This window comes from Pelmatolapia mariae, linkage group LG10_11 (assembly GCF_036321145.2).
Source record: "Pelmatolapia mariae isolate MD_Pm_ZW linkage group LG10_11, Pm_UMD_F_2, whole genome shotgun sequence".
Classification (NCBI taxonomy): domain Eukaryota; kingdom Metazoa; phylum Chordata; class Actinopteri; order Cichliformes; family Cichlidae; genus Pelmatolapia; species Pelmatolapia mariae.
In genome coordinates this window covers 38,564,307-38,584,808 of record NC_086236.1, presented here as the reverse complement: position 1 = coordinate 38,584,808, position 20,502 = coordinate 38,564,307, and the positions used below count along the sequence as shown (strand labels likewise).

The window sequence follows — 20,502 nt, the reverse complement described above, 5'->3', positions numbered from 1 at the left end:
AAGGGGGGATGAGTCAGACTACAGAGATGAGGTCAACAGACTGACTGAGTGGTGTTCAGTTAACAACCTCCAACTGAACACCACAAAAACTAAAGAACTCATCTTGGACTTTAGGCAGGGAAGAGCTGACCCGGCCCCACTTTACATTCACGGGAACTGTGTGGAGAGGGTACACTCCATGAGGTTTCTGGGCGTGCAGATCTCTGATGATCTCTCCTGGACTGCAAATACCACGGCGGTGGTAAAAAAGGCCCAGCAGCGTCTCCACTTTCTGAGAGTGCTCAGGAGGAACAACCTGGAGGAGAGGCTGCTGGTGACATTCTACAGAGCCACCATAGAGAGCATCCTAACGTACAGCATAACAACATGGTATGCAGGGTGCTCAGCTGCAGACAGGAAAGCACTGCAGAGGGTCATCAACACAGCCCAGAAGATCACTGGCTGCTCTCTGCCCAGCCTGGAGGTCATTGCAAACTCTCGATACCTCAGCAGAGCTGGCAATATCATCAAGGACCATTCTCACCCCAGCAATCAACTGTTTGAACTATTACCGTCAGGCAGACGGTACAGGTCACATAAAACCAGAACAAACAGATTCAGGGATAGCTTCTTTCCCAGAGCTATCACCATTGCAAATAAGCACAAAAACAATTGAACCTGCTTAGCCATACCATATTGTCACTGCCATTATATTATGCTATTATTATTATGCTGCTATTCATACTGTCATACTGTCATTATATTAATGCTGCTATCCTGTAAATATCATACTTACTTTTGTTTGAGTACTTATGTTTGTTTTATTGTACCTTTTATATCTTACTATTTTTTTATTATATTTATTATTGCATTTTGCACCAAGGGAGTGGCACTCCAATTTCGTTGTACCCTGTACAATGACAATAAAGGCTATTCTATTCTATTCTATTCTATTCTATTCTTAGCTGTAATGGGTAAATCTGTAACACATAAAGTGGAGACATCTCAAACTGTATTTCAATGACAGAAACCCACTGAGCCAGGAAACATATTTTAATCATCAAATTCAAAATGCCTCTGAAATCGTTCTAGTCAGCTTAGAAAAATGCTGGCTACATTTAGAGATACTTAGAGTAGTCGTGTTATCTTAAAGGTTAACCTACTTTCAGTTTGAATGGTTCTGGTTCTTATATAGCAGTAGGGTTAGCGTTAGGCATAAATAGGTTTACATGCTTTCCTCTTTACTTTGGTGAAACTTGGTTGGAGATGTATTTCTGAACATGTTAAAATAGTATAACAACAATAACAACTGAGACAAAGAAAACAAAATAAGAATCATTATAAATAATTTACATGTTAAAAAGGAGGAGGAAGCATAAGCTTATTTAATCCCACCCTCTTTCCACTATTAAGTAACTCATAGTCTACACGTTCTCTTCCTTTTATGCATCCATCAGAAATTCTTCATTACAATTTGCTACATGATTTTTTTTTAATAACTCCAGTAACACGTGAGAAGATATACTTATATAAACATACTTGTACACCCGCACACATATATACATATCCCCACTGTGAAAATAGTGGGTGAGAACGCCGCAAAACGCCCTGCCTCCTCCCTGCCTCCTCCCTGTAGTTTGCAGTATGTGCAAAGGAGGAACGCCACGTACGGAGCAGATCCAGATGTTTAAAGTTACAGAATACAACGCTGACCTCAGAGTGACTGTAAATCTTCACAGAGTAGCCGTATCACAGCTGATGGTAACATTAGCTACTGCAGACTTTGGTTGTGCCTCAGAAAGTGTCCAGCTTAGGAACGGATCCTTTTGAATAGCACTTGTTATTAAACCTTCATGACCTCATGAAGACATTTCATGTTCAGTAGCTCTACAAAGCAACAATGTTTGAACATCTAAAATGAATACAAAATGTTGATTTTTCCCTCTGGCACTCTGGTACTGTGCCAAAGGCATGTGTGGTGGTACCTGCTGCTGCTCGGCCATGGAGTGGATGGAGCTGAAGGAGGGGTGTGTATGTGAGTGCTGGCTGGTCATGGCTGGCTCAGCGAGGGAGAAGCCCTGGGCAGTGGAGGAGGAGGAGGAGGAGGAGGAGGAGGAGGAGGAGGTGGGCGGACATCCTGAGCTGCTTACACCTAAGAAGACAGAGAGAGATGATTAGACAGGGGAACCCCGACACCTTTGTTTGCATTATGGGTACATCAGAACTACTAATGTTTCGTTCCTGTATCCCAATGCACCACGCTCATCACCATCAACACTGCATCATTCATCCCACAGGTCTACTATGACGTGTGGACTTGATATTATTTTATTATCATATTAACATAACACGATGTTCAGTTACCTTTGCAGAAAAATAACTTTCAAGCAGCTAGTTTTTACGTTCTTACATTTCAAAGCTAATATTTGTGTTCACTTTTGGTTGAGTAAAGAAGATGAATCAGCAGTTTCACAGAAAACAGCGCAAAACAGAGAGATTTTAAACTTTGAAACTTCTAACAGGACCAAGTCCAAATATTATGTGTGAAAACTAGAACTCTTTACACCATCAGATAAGGACGTTTATCTGAAGCAATGAAAAAAACCTCACAAGACTATGTCTACAGCAGGCTGCTATGATTCATCGCCATAATCGATGATGTCTTATTTAAAACCAGGTAAATGTGTTTTTGTAACTGCAGTTACACTACAGGAAGCCGTGGGGCAGTATCGCCTATATCGTCTGTGAACCGCAAAACAGGAGAAAGAAAAAGGATTTCCTAAAAAACTACGTGACATGCAGACTGTGCACGCTGCTGCAGCGCACGAGCATTTAAAACACCGGCACGCAGGAGCTGTGACATCAGCTCTGAACGGTCAGTTTTAGTGTGACACGCTGACACCTTCATGTTTGTGTACGATCATTTTTATCTGAGTTTTTGTTCTTCTCACATTCATTTTAGCATTGATTCTGAATAGTAAACCTCTTCCACCTAACGTTCGCTTGTTAATCTGTGGGTCGGACTATATCATTAATTAATTACAAATGAATTGGTATTGAACACTACACCTTCTGGAGGCGTACAGATGGGTTTGTCCTGTAAAGAGGCTCATGCACCAAGTCATCTTTCACATGGTTATCAGCAGCTGGAACGCTGCAGTTGTGAATTCATGAACGGAATCATCTGTAAACTTTGGAAACTTTTATTTTGAACTGGAAATTTTTTTTAATTTTAATTTTTAATTTGAAGCTTTATTTGAACTTAAGAACAGAGGTCATCTATAGTTTCCTATTTGCACATTACTTTTGTTTAAGTACTACTCGCGCTTTGATTTGTATTACCTAATAATCAATTTGCTATATATGGCAATAATTTAATTTGCTTTGGGACGAGACAACAGGGTGATATTTACAGGGGTGCAGCCTACAACAGGCGGTTCGCCCACATTAAGCAGAGATTACAGTTGACTAATCGACCAATCCAAGAAAAATTAGGCAGATTATTTGACCATCAACATAATCGTTAGTTGCAGCCCTTGTTTACAGCCGCTGCATAGCTAAAGCAACTACCTAACTGGATAACCTGCCACACCTCTATGCCAAAGATTGGTCTTTTCCACACGTAATCAGCCTTTTCTCCTGATTGCATGTGTTATTTCATGGTCAGAGTCCATATTTAGCTGAGACTGTCATTTCTATATATCAGCGTTCTTGTCATTTTAAAGTAGCCTTGAGAAATAGTTCTCCAGGTTTTCTGAAGGTCTTTCTTTGGACATGGTCTCATTTTTAGTCCAGTCCTTATACCTGACCATTTCCAGAGGAGTGTTTTGTTTGATACTTAACAGTGACCTGTGAATCATCCAAGCATGTAAAAGCCCCGACTTAAAAGATGAACAGTGTCTGCACATAAAGACAGCTGAGGAAAGAACCCATTTTAAATGGTCTCTTCAGCAGCATGAGCAAAGCCGTGATCCGAGGTAAAACGCAGTTACAGTATTGTTTTACATTTTTCAGCAACACAGTAATGTAATGTTTTACTGTAATAAATTTAGTAATCAGATTACAGTTACAATTATGTTGTTACTTGCATTACAAGGTTCTTTAATTATCTGCATGACAAACACAACTTTAGCTCGTTGCAAGCATCCACGACTAATGAAGAGCTCAAAGTGATCATGTTTAAACTTCTTCCATGTAACAAAGCTGGAGCCCTCTGTGCTCACTGGGAGCTTCGGTGTTGCTGTCTCTACCCTCAGACCTGTGCCTCAACACCATCCTGTCTCGGAGGCCTACAGACGATTCCTCGGACTCGATGGCTTAGTTTGTTCTCTGGCATGCACCAAAAATATTTCTTACCCAATTACTCAGTTAAACAATGGAATACTCAATTACTGAAACAGTCAATAGATACAAGCCTAATGTTGTCACTTAATCCATGTTCGAGGGAAGTTCCTCCCTTGCGTGCACATCATGATACTTGAAAAATGCACAAATGCTGCACACGTTCTAATGAGCTCCTCAGACACTTGAAATGGTGCACAAACGAACATTATCTTCAACATCCTTTGTCCAGTATACCCACTGCACAAACCATCAGTCCATCCAGTCCAGTCCATGACCACTGCAAACTAGAAGAGGCTTAGAGGAGATCTCTGATGTAATTCCACCCCCACCTCGAACCCATATGTCACTCTTTTTGCACACCTCACCACTGTCTCACTGTCCTCATACATGTCCTGCACCACCCTCACAATCTTCTCTGCCACACCTGACTTACTCATGCAGTACAACAGTTCCTCACTTGGCAGCCGATCTTCTGTTGCTCTACATGCACAAAGACACAGTGAAGCTCCTTCTGACCTCTTCTATAGCTCTCCATTAATATTCTCAATGCAAACATCACATCTGTAGTGCTCTTTCTCAGCATCAAGCCATGCTGCTGCTCACTGATCATCACCTCTTTTCTTAAAAGCTCCGGACATCATGGTTGTTCTTGAAGACTGGCACCAGTGCACTTCCTTAGGCATCCTCTCGCTCTCCCGGACTGTGTTAAGCAATATTTATCCCAAACACCTCCACAGGTATGTAATTTGGACCAATCACCTTTCCACATTTCATAGCTGCCCTGGCTTCCCCTTTCCTCTGCAGTCTCTGATTTTCTACATTCATCAGCTCCTCTGTCCACTCTGTCCATCTTCTCAGCACACTTCTGAACTTTTTTGGATTTTTCCATTTCTGTCCTTGGTCACCTTAACCTGCTACACATCTTTCCCCCCTCAATCTCTCTCCCTAATAATAATAAATAATTTCATCACCCCTTTTGCATTTTCCTGTTAAAACATAAACCGGGGTGGCTCAGTCCTTTTGAACAGTTATTGTATGTGTTGCCAACAGCATGCAAAGTAAGTCTGCTTCTCTGGCCAAGCAACAAACAGGTGTTTGGAAGTCCAAACCAAGTGCACTGGTGCCATTTTCATATTCATTTAATTTCTGTTCATCCTTCTAGTTATGCATTTAAGGCTCAGACCCAGAGCAACAATTCAATTCAATTTATACAAACACCCGATCAGAACAATAGATCTATCAGGATGTTGTGTCTTGTGTCTAACCCCATGAGCCTCATAGAAAGGCCAGGTAAAAATACATTTGCTGAGCGACCCTTTTATTTAAATATCACAGTTTAAGTGTCTTCATCTAGGCTATGAACCTACTCAACATAGCACAGTAAGTCAGCTAGCTACCAAAACAGGACGTGTGACTTATAATACTCCTGGTCTTTTTACATAATTAATGACGGTTTTAGAATAAACAGGGAGTGGCCCAGCTGCTGACCATGTTTCTTCCTCCAGTTAAGTTACAAGAATGAGATGAGTGATAAAGGTTGCTCTTCTTACTATTCTCAGGATGAGAGACGCAATAAGAAGCGCTCCAACATGTCTCCCTTCTGCCAGCTGGCAAATACCAAAACCAAAATAGAAAAGTGTTATTTAGATATGTGGTTAAAAATAAGGCCGCTCACTACGCAGAGTCACTAAAAATGGGATCAAATTAGAAATTCTCGGGTCTTTGCCTCCTTCAGGTGACACGCAACTCCACACGGTACTCTGTAGATAATCAGGCACACAGGTCAAAACCATTCAAACAATTTTCACATTAGGTCAGCAAGAGGCCAGACCAACAGAGATGTAACTACTGCCATCATCTTCAGCACAGGCACGTCTTTTAAATGATATACGTACACATAACAAACTAAACTAGAAAAAATACGTTGCATACAGTAGGCATTTTGACAGCCTTATCAAGCTCTGCAATGAAAAGTGTAACAGTGATTTTAACATGAAATGGAAAATAATTAAGGGACCTGCACTAGTGTCTTCATTATTCAGACAGCACAGCAAAGACTGGTATAAAACATCTGATTTTTACTTAAGAGAATATAATAATACTGATTGTCAAAATCATCCTTTGCTGTATTTATTTTATTTACTTAAATATAATAATTCGATATTGTTACTTAAGATACAAATGAAAAAAGTACTCGGTACACAAAATGGGATGAAACTAAAACTTCAGTGACGTAATCACACCAGCGACAAAAACAGAGGAGCTAACATGAACTCAAATGTTTACAAGTACAGGAGAACGGAGCAGAGGCAAGAACAGAGTTCATTCACACAGTTTAGTGTCACTTGTTTAGATAGTGTGTGTCCCTGATTGGTCCCTGTTGTCTGGGCTCTTCTCTCACTCACCGAGAGTGAGTAGGTGCATCACAGGGATGCCCCAAATACAGTGGTTTTAGAGATTCAGTAGTAATCTCTAGTAACTATTCTTTCACAATTCTAGTAAGCGTGCAGTGATAGGAAGCTACTGCAAGTAAGAAATGGGAATACTGTTTGGGAATGCAACTGGAATTACTTATCTCAATATGGAGCCTCGATCTGTATCCCTCTTTACAAAGTATAAACTGTGAGGCATTAGACACAGTAGGCAGTGCACCAGAAATGATGATAGGTGGCTAGCACATCAGAAGATGATTCAGACTCTACTGAACCTGGTGAAAGCAAAGTTTTAACTCCAAATTACAGGAAGTACTGAGAGCTGATCATGCAATTACCGGAATGCAGCAAATCAGTTTAAGAAACAACATGTTGTTAGTGGAGGCGCCCAGTGTCGATTGGCCCACCCTCTGATGATAATACAGGTCAGAAAAGCTAAAGCTGCTGATCGTGAGCCTCATGGAAAAGGCCAAACATCAGTTTAGATCATCATGGTAATGGCAAGTGGACTGGTTCTTATTCAGCGCTTTTCTACTCTATGTGAGCACTCAAAGCGGTTCACAACAACAGTTTGGAAAGCAGCAGTCGTGCTAAAAGTCCAGCACTCACTACATCAAAGTAAAAGAGATTTCATGGCTTCATGGTTCAAGTATATCAACCATTTATATTTCTAATCAGGGCAAGCATTCTCAGTCAACATGGAAAAACAACTTGTAATTCTAGGTTTGCCCCCACTATCACCTTCCATCCACAATATGAAGAGCTCTTCTGTTCATTGTTTTCTAAATGGCTCAATGAGAATGTAAACGGAGGTGTGCAGCTGAATGAAGGGCCTAGAAAGCTGTGAGTAGCTTCGAACCTCTGTGCTGAACTGTGTGTGCTTGCTTGTGTGATGAGGTAGAAACAGTGATTCAGTGTGGGACTGTTGTGGTCCAGGTCCTGGCCTGCTTACAAACATGACACTCCTGGAGGGAGAGAGAGAGAATATCTGCCTAGTACTGAGAAACCTGCACAGTCTCTTTAAGAGACTGAGAGGCAGTCACAGCACTTCCTCACTCGGCCCCCCCCCCTCGCGCCTGTTCTGCCATTGGTTGAAGCGCCTTCTTTCTCTCTCGGCTGATTCGCTGTTGGTATCTAAGGGCTGGCTGGCCAGCACTCTATAAATAAACCCAGTGCTGTCTCAGCAGCCAGGCTACAATACTCATTAGCTACTTCTCTCTCCTCTTCTCCTTCTCCCCTGCTAAGCAAGTAGCTTCCAATAGCAGTCCTGGCTCTCAGCAACACTCTGACATACTCTCCCCTAGCAACTCAACCCACCCTACCAGCCGCTTTCTCCTCCTCCTCTTCTCCTCGTCATCTTTCCTACTTTCTCAAATCTCACTCCCTCTGAATATGCCTTCTGTCCTACTTATCCATCCATCATTCATTCATCCCTCACTTTCTCGCTTCACGACTTCAGTGCATCTCAAACAGAGTCATCTTTTCTATTCCTTTCCTGACCGCTGTTTCATGTCTTTATAGGTGTTGTTGTACAACAATAATGAGAGAAACAAAGAGGAGTTACCTCAGGCAGCACAGCAACACACAGCACAGTCAGAAGCAAAGGCTACATGCTCACAACAAGTTGGTCGTGTAACGCAACCATTGTTCCCACTACAGCCCAGTGAAGAAAGGCCTCCTCATTATGGTAAACACAAAGACACCACCTTTCACCTTCTAAGGTTTGATATAATAATAGAAAATAATCTGGTCCTTAGCAGTGCTTGTGTTTGTGTGTCTGTACACCTGGCTGCGATGAACAAAGGCGAGCACATCTGAATCCTGAAGTTTACTCTGAGCTTTGATGCTAAATTTTGTGCTGCTGAAAACAATACCTTCTTAAGGTGTACATGTTAATAATTCATAATAATTAAATGTTCATCCTCACAGCCCCAGGTCAGCGGCTCAGTTTCACTGGCCTTAAAAAAACCTGTTATTTTTGTATTCTAAAAAAAGTTGTATTAATATAATATTTTATTTTATTTCACTTTAAATCTAAAAAGATAACAAAACAAATGTTTTGAAAAAGCATTGAAGCAAAACGTTTTGCCTCAAGGATTTTTATAATGAACTTATTTGTGTTACTCGATGAAGTGCGGCACCTTAAGTCAACGCACAGTTTAACGGTCTAGGTGATGTTAAATGGGCTGGGATTGGCATCATCTGACCAGTTACACTGGTAACTGTATCAGCAGCTGAGCGAATGATTTTACAGTAAACTTAATACAGAATGCAGCTAACACAGCTGTGTACGAGGACTGGCACGTACAGGAGTTTAGTGTTAAAAGTGCTGTATGAATGTGTGTATGTTTGAATCGTTTTGGTCAGTAAGACTGGAAAAATAAATAAATATATAAATAAAGTGTGGCCTATTTGAAGGCAGCAAAGAAAGCCTGCAAAAGGTCACTGGTGTGAATTAACAGACTTATTAATATTATTACAGCTTTATCATTAAGATATGAGAGAATCTGATGGGTTCCATTAAATTCATGTTCTAACTTGCACAGCTTAGTTTTTATTCTTTCAGCTGCAGGCCCGATGGTGTTGAATGGTTTAAAATGTTTACAAAAAACCAAATAAAATCAAAGATCCCAGCCTGTGATTCAGTAGGTTGTAGAATCTATTTCAGTAGCAATAACAAAGTAGTTCTTTTCTGTATGATTTCAGTCTCTCACATTATTGCGGAGGAATTCTGGTCTACTCTTCATTACAGCTTTGCTTCAGTTCATTGAAACTTGTGAGCTTTGAATGAGCCATTGCATCACCTTCAGATTGATGGGCAGCAACAGCCGCTTCTCTGATATCACTGCTGATGTTGATGAGCAAGGACCAGATTATTTTTATGATGTCTTGATGTAAAACCTCTAACAGAAAGTGTACTTTTTACCATTGTGTATACACACAAACCAGCAATCAGAGTAGAGTCAGATCTAATTAACTCTACTGTACGCTGACATGACATCCAACACCAAAAACACTACATGTTTTGTACCTGTACACTGAGGACTGACATGCAACTCATAGAGCTAGTAGCTCATGTTCTCTTGGTATCCATCATACCACACTACTTTGCACCGGTGCAATATGACACAGAGCTTCAACCTACAGAAACTGGACTTGTGTGTAGGCTGCAAACCCCCCTCCCCAGGGATATTTGGGATGCAGACTGGAGCAGCCAGGGATCGAACCACCAACCTTCTGATTAGCAGATGATGTGCTCTACCTCCTGAGCTACAGACCCCGCCCCCCCCCCCAAAAAACCCCTCTAAAACGTGGCAATAATTATGATAAAACTAAATGATAAATAAACCCAGGAAATGTCTTCTACCTGCCACACACATCTGAACAAAAATGATAAAGTCTGAGGTGGATGGCCATACATCAATATCGCTGGGCTTCTTTTCTAACCACCAATGTTCACTCTAATAATGCTAATGCATTACTCTGGTATAAGAACCTCTCACCGTCTGTACAGACTTATTTTGCACTTGAAAATGGGGCTAATATTTGTGTCTGCTATCCACTCTGACCCAAGCTTTTAACACGGACTCATTTCAATAAAAAACCTGAGTGTTGCTCTGACTTGAAGTTGAGTCTGTCATGTTTTAGTGTGATAAATCTCACGTGCTTTTCTAAAGCAGTCAAACATGCATTAGAGTTTATTAGGAATGTCATATCTGTAGGTTGATGCTCTGCAGCATCAGACATGGTGACCTGACAGTGACAGCTTGATCAGTATTTGATGTCGATGAGGAATTAGAATCTTTACTTGGCCCTTACCTGTACTGTGGTCATGACCAGTCTGAAGCTACTGGTCCTCAGTAATGTCACAACACTCAACTCTGATTCAAGCCGTTCTGTCTGTAGCCATAAGTTCTTTTTAAGAGTAAGCGCTGCAGCAGCAACAAAGCAAACAAATGTCTGTGTGTCTTTTAAATGTTCGACGGTAACATGCCAGCAGATGGCAGAATCTGTTACACCTACTGTGTGTGCCACTAGCACAACAAGAGTTCTGGATTTCAATTCTGTGAATGCTTTACATAAGTGACACAGCTGGTTCCTAAAGTAGTCCTACAGGCACACCATACACAACAGATAATTACAAAGAAACACAGCTACTGCTCTGAGCAAACAGGTCCATGAAATCCTTGGAATGTTCCATACAGTCGCTCTGCACCTGTTGTTTGGGACAACAGCGCACTGTAGTCAAGAAGCACCAGCATCTAGTGAGTTTGAAGTATGAAAAGGTAGCTGATGACCCGAGATGCTGGAACACGAGTGTGTTTGTGAACATTAGACAGAAAAGTGCATGTATGAATGTGACTGGGTCAGTGAGGCTTTCATGAAAGCACCAGTCCAATGATCATTTTTCAATCAAAAGATATTGACAAACTATTTTTTAACAATTTCAAACAAGGAATTTGTACACAGAAACCAAAACTATGACGACATTAGTTAAATGAGGATTAAATCTAAAAGGCAGAGCACCCTAGTCTTTCATTTTGGATCCATGTGTTGGATGATGCTTTTTAGCTCCATCTGGAAAAAACATACAAAAACAAAAAAAAAGAAAACAATTGAAAGAGTATTTTTAGAAAGGATAGTGTTGCACTCCTCTGGTAGTTTTCAGAGACTCTATGAATCAATGTGAACATGCAACACATTAAATGATGGCCCAGCAGTTTAGTAAAGGGACCTGCATGGTTGTCAGTCCTATGGAGAAACGACAGACAGCTCGTCTACAGGTTGTTTTCTGTCACAAACACGCTCTGTGGGCTCCTCTTGCTTTTGCTCTTGTTGGTCCTTCAGCTGGCTGAAGAAGAGTGAAGTTCTAACACACACAAAGCTGCGTCTACTGCAGCCACATTCTGTCCTTTTCCCCACGTCCATCTACACTGTCAACTATGCTGTCAATCCCTTGGAATGGCACACTGCATACTCAGAATCTTTCACTCTGTGCAGCCAAATAGCAACACAAAGACACTAACGAGCAACCTTGAACGCTGATTAAGACACTGGACATTAGGTGTGGGTCATATGGCCTCAAAATAACACCACGAGTTTTCAGGAAAAATTTGCAACAACTTGTTTTATTGATGCGTGCAGCTTGCATTTACAAGTGTACGTTAATATAACTCATTTTGTAATGAGTTACTGTCACTGATGACACACTGCCAGGTTTGAATCATGAATCTACTGAAATAAGTAGCAGCAGCAGCATGATAGTGACACTGTCTTAGCTGAATGTAAGCACAAAAGTAGGTTAGAGGGATTTCTCCCTGGAAATTTCCAGCAAACGTATTAAATTACTAATTAAGACTTTAATTTAACAATAAAGTAACTTCATCCTTGTAATGCTTCAGTATTGTTACAAAATACACAATCATACATGATACAATAAAAGTGAAAAATCCTTTCTAGCTAGGATGTTGCAGTTTTTTAACCAGCTGCATTGAAGCTACTTATAACTTAGTAATCAAATTTCTATTGATAATTCCATCAATTCATTGAGTAATGGGATAAGCAAAAACCACTGGTCTCTCAAAACAAACTGCTCATGGATTTCCATTTCAGACATGGACATGTTTTAATGGTTTAATGCACATCTGTCAAAAACCCACCAAACCCTTTTATGATAGTATTGTATCTTCTAGATGAGGTAGGTTTCATGTGTATGTGTTTGTCTGCATCTGTGTGTGTCTGCATGTTGAAGTGTATTAGTGAATGAGTGATTTTAAAAGAGTACGTCAGGCTACAACAAAGAAAATTGAGCGTATTAGCTAAAGTTCACACTGTGATGCTAAATTTTGTGCTGTTGAAAACAAGATGTTAGATGCTCAGAATGAATGGTGATTGTAATTCAGTGTCCAACATAAGAGCACCAGAGTTCTACTGACCTGCCAAAAAACTTTTCTATTTATACTGGAAAACACTAACACAGTTTTATTAATATTTGATTTAATTTAGCTTTAAAACTGAAAAATGATGTTACAAATGCTTTGAAATGTGGTCTAGTACACCCCATGCCTCCCATCAGACTCCCCTCTACTGCTGCTCTCTTAGCATCGTAGAACTTTAGGTTTTTTGATTTGACCTATTCAGAATATGTTTGGTTAGTTTCTGGTGTGACTTTGCTTGTTGCACTGTCATTTTAATTTGTTTCAATATCGGTTGAATTTTTTTTATTGTTGTAAAGTGGGTGATATTTGCACAGGAAGATTTCAGAGAACTTCCAACACAAACGACAGTTGATGTTACGCAGACATCCCAGCCTCAGTAAACATGATCATCATGGCTGTGCTGATCGGTTTGACACAGACTAAAGGAACACGTTTCCACTCCAAGTTTTTAGCTCATGTTGGCTTTTTTACGCTGTGCCAGTTTTGTAAGCACACATTGTTATTTCATTTATGTGCGTTTGTAGTCTGACCATTCAAACTAACTGCATGCCACATTTAGCTCATTACCCATGTTAATAATTTTACGCACATCAGTGCTTTATGCACGTTGCATTCACGAGTACAGTTGATTAGAATCACCAATGAAGCTAACAGATGTCTGTACTGTGGGAAGAAGCTAAAACACTGTACTAAACACTAATCGCATCTTTTCCAAAAGTCTGCTTATTATTTTGACTTGAGTTAAATTTGTTAACTTTGATCCTCATCTATGGGCAGCCGTGCCCTCACTTCCAAATGGCCTCTCCTAGTGTTGAGCTTTTCTCTGTAGGATACCGGCCTGTTTATACCTCTGTATTGTGTGTCAGATATCGCCTGTCATAATACCAGGACACATTTTAGGTGATATAAACATGTCAAAACACAATATAATAGTAAGCAACGGCATCCAGTTACATTTCATAGCGCACACAACGGCACAAGCTAAGATATTACTGAGAGAGACAGAAACGTGTCCGTCTCCAGTGAGGATTTAGTCAATAAAAACTGAGGTTCTTGAACAATCTCACAATACTTGGAAAAATATGCAAAAAAGCAACAAACCATGTGACTCAAACACACACTATCGAGTACAGCCTGGCTATGACAGCGTGCAAGGAAGAGATCCTGGCAGCTGCTGATATAACAACTGGTCTAGTTGTTATATATATGTATATAACAACTAAAAGCAGAAATCCAACTACAGGCCGACGTCAGGCAGCTAGCATACAGTGGGGCAAAAAAGTATTTAGTCAGCCACCGATTGTGCAAGTGCCCCCACCTAAAATGATGACAGAGGCCAGTAATTTGCACCAGAGGTACACGTCAACTGTGAGAGACAGAATGTGAAAAAAAAATCCATGAATACACATGGTAGGATTTTTAAAGAATTTATTCGTAAATCAGGGTGGCAAATAAGTATTTGGTCACCTCAAACATGGAAAATCTCTGGCTCCCACAGACCTGTAACGTCTTCTGTAAGACGCTTTTCTGTCCCCCACTCGTTACCTGTATGAATGGCACTTGTTCGAACTCATCATCTGTATAAAAGACACCTGTCCACAGCCTCAAACAGTCAGACTCCAAACTCCGCCATGGCCAAGACCAAAGAGCTCTCGAAGGACACCAGGAAAAGTATTGTAGACCTGCACCAGGCTGGAAAGAGTGTATCTACAATAGGCAAGCAGCTTGGTGTGAAAAAATCAACTGTGGGAGCAATCATCAGAAAATGGAAGACATACAAGACCACTGATAATCTCCCACGATCTGGGGCTCCACGCAAGATCTCATCCCGTGGGGTCAAAATGATCATGAGAACGGTGAGCAAAGATCCCAGAACCACACGGGGGGACCTGGTGAATGACCTGCAGAGAGCTGGGACCAAAGTAACAAAGGTCACCATCAGTAACACACTAAAACGGCAGGGAATCAGATCCCGCAGTGCCAGACGTGTTCCGCTGCTGAAGCCAGTGCATGTCCAGGCCCGTCTGAAGTTTGCCAGAGAGCACATGGATGATACAGCAGAGGATTGGGAGAATGTCATGTGGTCAGATGAAACCAAAGTAGAACTTTTTGGTATAAACTCAACTCGTCGTGTTTGGAGGATGAAGAATACTGAGTTGCATCCCAAGAACACCATACCTACTGTGAAGCATGGGGGTGGAAACATCATGCTATGGGGCTGTTTTTCTGCCAAGGGGACAGGACGACTGATCCGTGTTAAGGACAGAATGAATGGGGCCATGTATCGTGAGATTTTGAGCCAAAACCTCCTTCCATCAGTGAGAACTTTGAGGATGAAACGCGGCTGGGTCTTCCAACATGACAATGATCCAAAACACACCGCCCGGGCAACAAAGGAGTGGCTCCGTAAGAAGCATTTGAAAGTCCTGGAGTGGCCTAGCCAGTCTCCAGACCTCAACTCCATAGAAAATCTGTGGCGGGAGTTGAAAGTCCGTGTTGCTTGGCGACAGCCCCAAAACATCACTGCTCTGGAGAAGATCTGCATGGAGGAATGGGACAAAATACCAGCTACTTTGTGTGCAAACCTGGTAAAGACCTATAGTAAACGTTTGACCTCTGTTATTGCCAACAAAGGTTATGTTACAAAGTATTGAGTTGTATTTTTGTTATTGACCAAATACTTATTTGCCACCCTGATTTACGAATAAATTCTTTACAAATCCTACCATGTGTATTCATGGATTTTTTTTTCACATTCTGTCTCTCACAGTTGACGTGTACCTCTGGTGCAAATTACTGGCCTCTGTCATCATTTTAGGTGGGGGCACTTGCACAATCGGTGGCTGACTAAATACTTTTTTGCCCCACTGTACATATAACTGCTAGCAGTAGACAGAGCTACTTGTGTAGGCTACATTAAAGGCTATACATAGGTTCACCGCACAAGCATAGATCAAGTAGAAGCATTTGCTTTTGTGTGTGTGTGTGTTGTGTGTGTGTGAGATTACACAGTCGCATTTGAACCAGGTAACCTTTCATTGTCATTTGGTTTAACAAAGTCCTAAAGGCACACTTCTGGTGCGAGGTCCAGACTGTCTCACATGGCGTTGCTCATTACTATTAAAGGTCTGACTAACCAATCTTTGTTAAACATCAGGTATACATGGACTGTTGAGCCTAAGAACATCAAGGCCAAACTTTGGCATGTTTAATCTCAACCCAGAGGTAATCCACTGCAAGGACTCTGTTATAGATTTACCATCAAACACATGTGATATAGATGTTGTTCTTACAAAAACAACAACAACAACAAAAAAAAACCCACTGAGAGAAACACTGACCTGTGTGAACACATAACTCAAGTCCACTCAGGTGCAGAGTATTTGGCAGGAGTGGAACGGTGCATCAAACACAGGAAACAACAATATGAAACAACTTGCACTTGCTGGTGAATAAAATGTTATAAACTCACTGACTGGAGAAACAGCGATGAGAAGTATTAAGATGCTTTAGCACTGACCCATCTGAAATCTTCATGCGAGTAGAAGTAAGTATTCGCTACATCAGCCGGCCCTCTGGTCTAGTCCTCACAGTTGTGTTCATTAATGTGTCTAACTAGTTTGAGCGAGAAGCACAGACAGACCTCAGAGTAACTATAATTCATGCTGATCATGTGCTAGAAAACAAAAGCCATTTGTTGCACTTTTTGAACACTACTAAATAGAAACTGAAAAGTTACGGCGCATCAAAACCATTCTTTTTGTTTATTTGCTCTTTTAAGCCCATCGAAACGCTAACGGTCCGACTGTAGACAGACATGTGGCCACTTTTAGAACGCTCGGGTCACACGCCAGGACCCTGTCACAGTCAACGCACAATTTAAAGTCAACACATGCTCCTAAAATTTTGTATATATAAATGATCACAAATGACCACACACACACACACACACACACAGGTTACTATACTGTGAGTAAAGAAGAGTTTCCACTGTTTTGAAATCAGTGGGATTGTGTATATTCTGGTGTGTACTAACTCTTGTTCTTGCGGAGCAGGGCTGAGGCGATCCAAGGTTCTGACTGGACCATCCTGCAAGTGGGCACAGTCTGGTCTTCCACAGATGATGACGTGACAACCATGGAAATGCTTGGAAATGTCCAATGCAGCAGGGAAACAGTGTCAATCAAAAAGCTGTGACAGACGAGCAGAACTCGTGCGGGTCAGGTAACTGTCATCAATCCCAGAGTTTGCTTCAAAAGTTTACATCCAACTAAAAAAGGAATCTTGACGTGGTGGGAAACCAACCAACCAACCAATCAAAAGGCACCGTCTTCTCTGGCTTGTTTTTAAAAAAAATGTTTTTTTAATCTTTTGTGACTGTGGTTTCTAAGGCAACCAAATGGTGTACAGGCAGCTTGTCTCTCGGAAGTAAAAATATAAAGGATGTAATTTCTGTCTTTTGTGGTGTTACACTATATATAGATCTCTCATGGTACATATAGATATATATTCTGTCTCTCTGCAGACATGTGAGTGGAAGGGAAAGAATATTTGGTTAGTCAGGTCAGTTTTTCGTTAGGTTGGTTTTGGCAGTTTCATGCATTCTTTCTGTGCGCTGGAGGTGTATATCACTCCAGGTCGCTGGTGACTGATCTTTCAGGTAGTCAAAAGCAAGCGTTTTATCGAATCTAGTGTCTACTGCGATTACGCGTTGAGGCCAAACGTCCCAGGGATAAAGGCATAGAGTCTCTTTGATACGTTCAGTAAGTCCTGGCCAGAATAAACCAAAAGTAAGTAGCTAGTTCTTCAGCCATTTCAGGAGCAATCCAGAACGGGCTTTGTGTCCGCTGCAGATTTGACTAGTGGAGCACAGGACTGCTAGTTTTGCTAGGTTCCTTAGACTACATGGTCAGTATGATTCAAGCACATCTTTTTTTTTATTATTATTATTATGCAGCAGAGTATGTCCAGTTGTTGCTGTTTTTCCAGACTACTTATAAGCCACCTCAACTAGCTGTAAGTGGAACCTGTGCTAACCAGGCTCGCCAAGCATACTGCCAGGTGGACGAGCGAGGTAGGATGATAGATGGGATGGAAGAGAAGGAGATGGAGGGGAGTTGGGTTTCCAGCTGCCTGCTTTTACCCCATCCCTGACACTAAAAATAGCCCCAATTACTGGTGCTTTCTGGGGGACTCGTTGCCAGACAGAGTAGGACAGCACAGAGTGATGTGATCACTCAGACTAATCCAGTGACACAAACAGCCTGCACCGAGAAAGTCACACAGTATATTCAGCCTGAGCTCCACGGAGTCCTGTGCCGTTTCCCTTCAAAGCCTACAGCAAGAGGTGGCTGCCCTCTGTCAGGCTAAAAAGGCGCCCTTTTATTAGCCAAACAATATTAGTATACACTCAGCCTTAACAAGAAGCACTTTTTTGCGCAATCCAATGCGCCTTGTTGCTTCAGAGGTGTGTAGCTCCACACAAAGTTACTCTAACTGTACTTGAGCATTCACGAGTCAACGGGACCGCCGGCTGGCGCAAAGTGACGAACCACCAGCACGGGAACACTTCACCTCAGCCGAGGAACTCTTTCAGCTCCGGTTCAGAAGCGGAGGAAATATCGAGAGGCAGTATAGCTCCAGGGTCTGTGCGCTGGGGCCGAATGTTCCCCGCGTTAGACAAAAGCCGACGACGGGCCGCGTTACACTCCGAAACACCGGCACAATAACACGGTCCAGGAAGAGGTCGAGTCTCTGAGGTAATTACTCGCTAGTAATATCGCAAACAGCGACTGAACTGCAACAAGCCAAAACTTCAGAGTCGCCTCGGAGTAAACAAAAGAAACCAATTCCAGAGTTCCTGAGCTTGCTGCCTTTCGCTTCTTGACGGGCCCACTCGTCAGTCTGCTTCCGCTTTCTTCTCTCGCACTTACTGTCCTCGTATACTCGTCCTTCTCAGAACGGGAAAAATAGTTTTATTCCTTCAAGGTGGAAACCTTCTCCGGGGCGATTGTGAGTCATGTTTTTCGCCCGTTTCCTTCTCCGTTAGACAGAATCTGTGCGCCTCTCCCACACGCTCCCCCACCCTGCGATAGGGACTGTACCATGTGCCGGTGGCAGGGGTCGGGGCTGGTGTGTCTGGCACAGATACACCGAGTACTATTAATACCAGCAGAGATGCGAACACAGGTTAAACACGTGGCATTGTGGACGTTTCACACAGACTGTCATATCAACTACCAAAAGTATTTCAAATAACTATACGAAACAGCATCAACAAATCAAGTGAGTTAGCGGTACAGCTGCCTTCCCTCTGACAGCAGTAGTCTGCTCCAAGCAAACCTCTCCCGTCCTGTCCATTTATAGTAACAGCGGGATATATATACTGGAAGTTTATACACAGGCATACATGGACAACGTTCACTGAAAATCGAAAAACGATTGAACATTGTATACATGGGACAGCTTTGACGGACGACTGTTTTACATAAGCGCTACTTCGCTGACATAACATTAGTCCGTGTTAACAGTGTTAAAATGAGTAAAACAGACTCTCTACTGTCTCTACTGCTCTGTTTTACTTCAAACTACATCAACCTTAGTTTGTTCTCGGTGGACAGCAGCCTGTGAGACCGTAAAAACGAGTAGTTAAAATGACAGTTTAATTAATGCGTTATTCGGTTGTCAGAAATGAACCAAATGCCACGTTTATGTTGCTACCGTATAACACACAAAGGCTCTTTTTGTTCTGGCTTTCAAAATGTTCTAACTTCTCTGTACTCTGGCAGTCGTAGCCTCTACCCTCACTCTGCACGCACACTCTCTGTTGCTACCCGACGCCATGGCAGCTGCAATGCAATTGGCTACATAAAGTCCCATCCCCTGCTGTAATTGGGTAGCAACGGCTCTGTGGGCGGGGCGGTCGGCTTAGTTTCCCTGGGTCTCTTACGGCGCGGCGCGAGGCAGTGGTGACGCGGAAATAGTTTGAAGATGTCAGGTAGAAATGGAAAGAAGGACAGGCAGACCGAAATGGTGGGGGTGGAAATACAGCGGGGGAGAGAAAGGGGCAAAAGGTTCCAATAAGCACATGGTCACTGAGTGACTTTACAGCTGAGAGGTTTGACTTGTCTTTACAAACCAGCCAAAGCTAAAAGTTGTTCCTGTTGCTATCCGAGCATTCTGGCTAAATCAAGCACAATGCTGCCTGGGAACAGCAGTGTTAGGGAACAGCAGTGTTAGAAACCAGCTGATAGCTCCTTGCATTAAAATCACCCTCAAACTCAACTGCCTCAACAAATGTGTCAGTGCTCATCAGTTTTTAGGATTTGTTTTAAATACAGGCTGACTCTCGAACTGGTGTTGAACGAAGTCATATATGGTTTTAAAAAAGTAACAGCCTAACTAGTTCACAATAGCTTTGTGTAATCACCTCCCAGTGGTTCATCATTCTAAATGTAGTGCCCTTTCAAAAGGGCAGAATCTTCTGTCACGTCTACTGGTTACTGTTGGGCTTTACATCCTGATTGTTGTAGTGGTGTTATATTTCTGTTATTTTGAGATGACACAGCTTATTAGCTCCAGTATGTAATTCATTTATGGGCAAATGCTGTTAATACAGTCCTATGAAGGGCATGCTACAACAACAGACAGATACTCTAGTTTTGAACACCAAGCTAAATTTCACACCAAATGTATCAGAAAGTCCCCAATTTATGCCTTTGCAATGTTCCTCTGACTGCAGCCATCTCCAATTCCCCTCACAATCACATGATGAAAAACAGCAGACCAATCACAGTTAAATTAAGACA

General features: G+C 41.9%; 1 protein-coding gene across 2 annotated transcripts in view; it reads right to left on the bottom strand.

The window, feature by feature from the left end:
- dyrk1b (dual-specificity tyrosine-(Y)-phosphorylation regulated kinase 1B) overlaps window positions 1–20,502 on the bottom strand; it is a 61,948-nt gene that overhangs the window by 15,142 nt on the left and 26,304 nt on the right. Inside the window, exons 1-2 of one of the 2 annotated variants that reach the window (XM_063485202.1) lie at window positions 16,731–18,775; window positions 1,965–2,131 (exon numbers count right to left, since the gene is read on the bottom strand). In XM_063485202.1, coding sequence (XP_063341272.1) covers window positions 1,965–2,131; window positions 16,731–16,833 — 270 coding nt within the window. In that variant the 5' untranslated portion in view covers window positions 16,834–18,775. Of the gene's footprint in view, window positions 1–1,964; window positions 2,132–16,730; window positions 18,776–20,502 lie in introns of those variants that run through there. The other variant, XM_063485203.1, reaches the window with a different exon arrangement.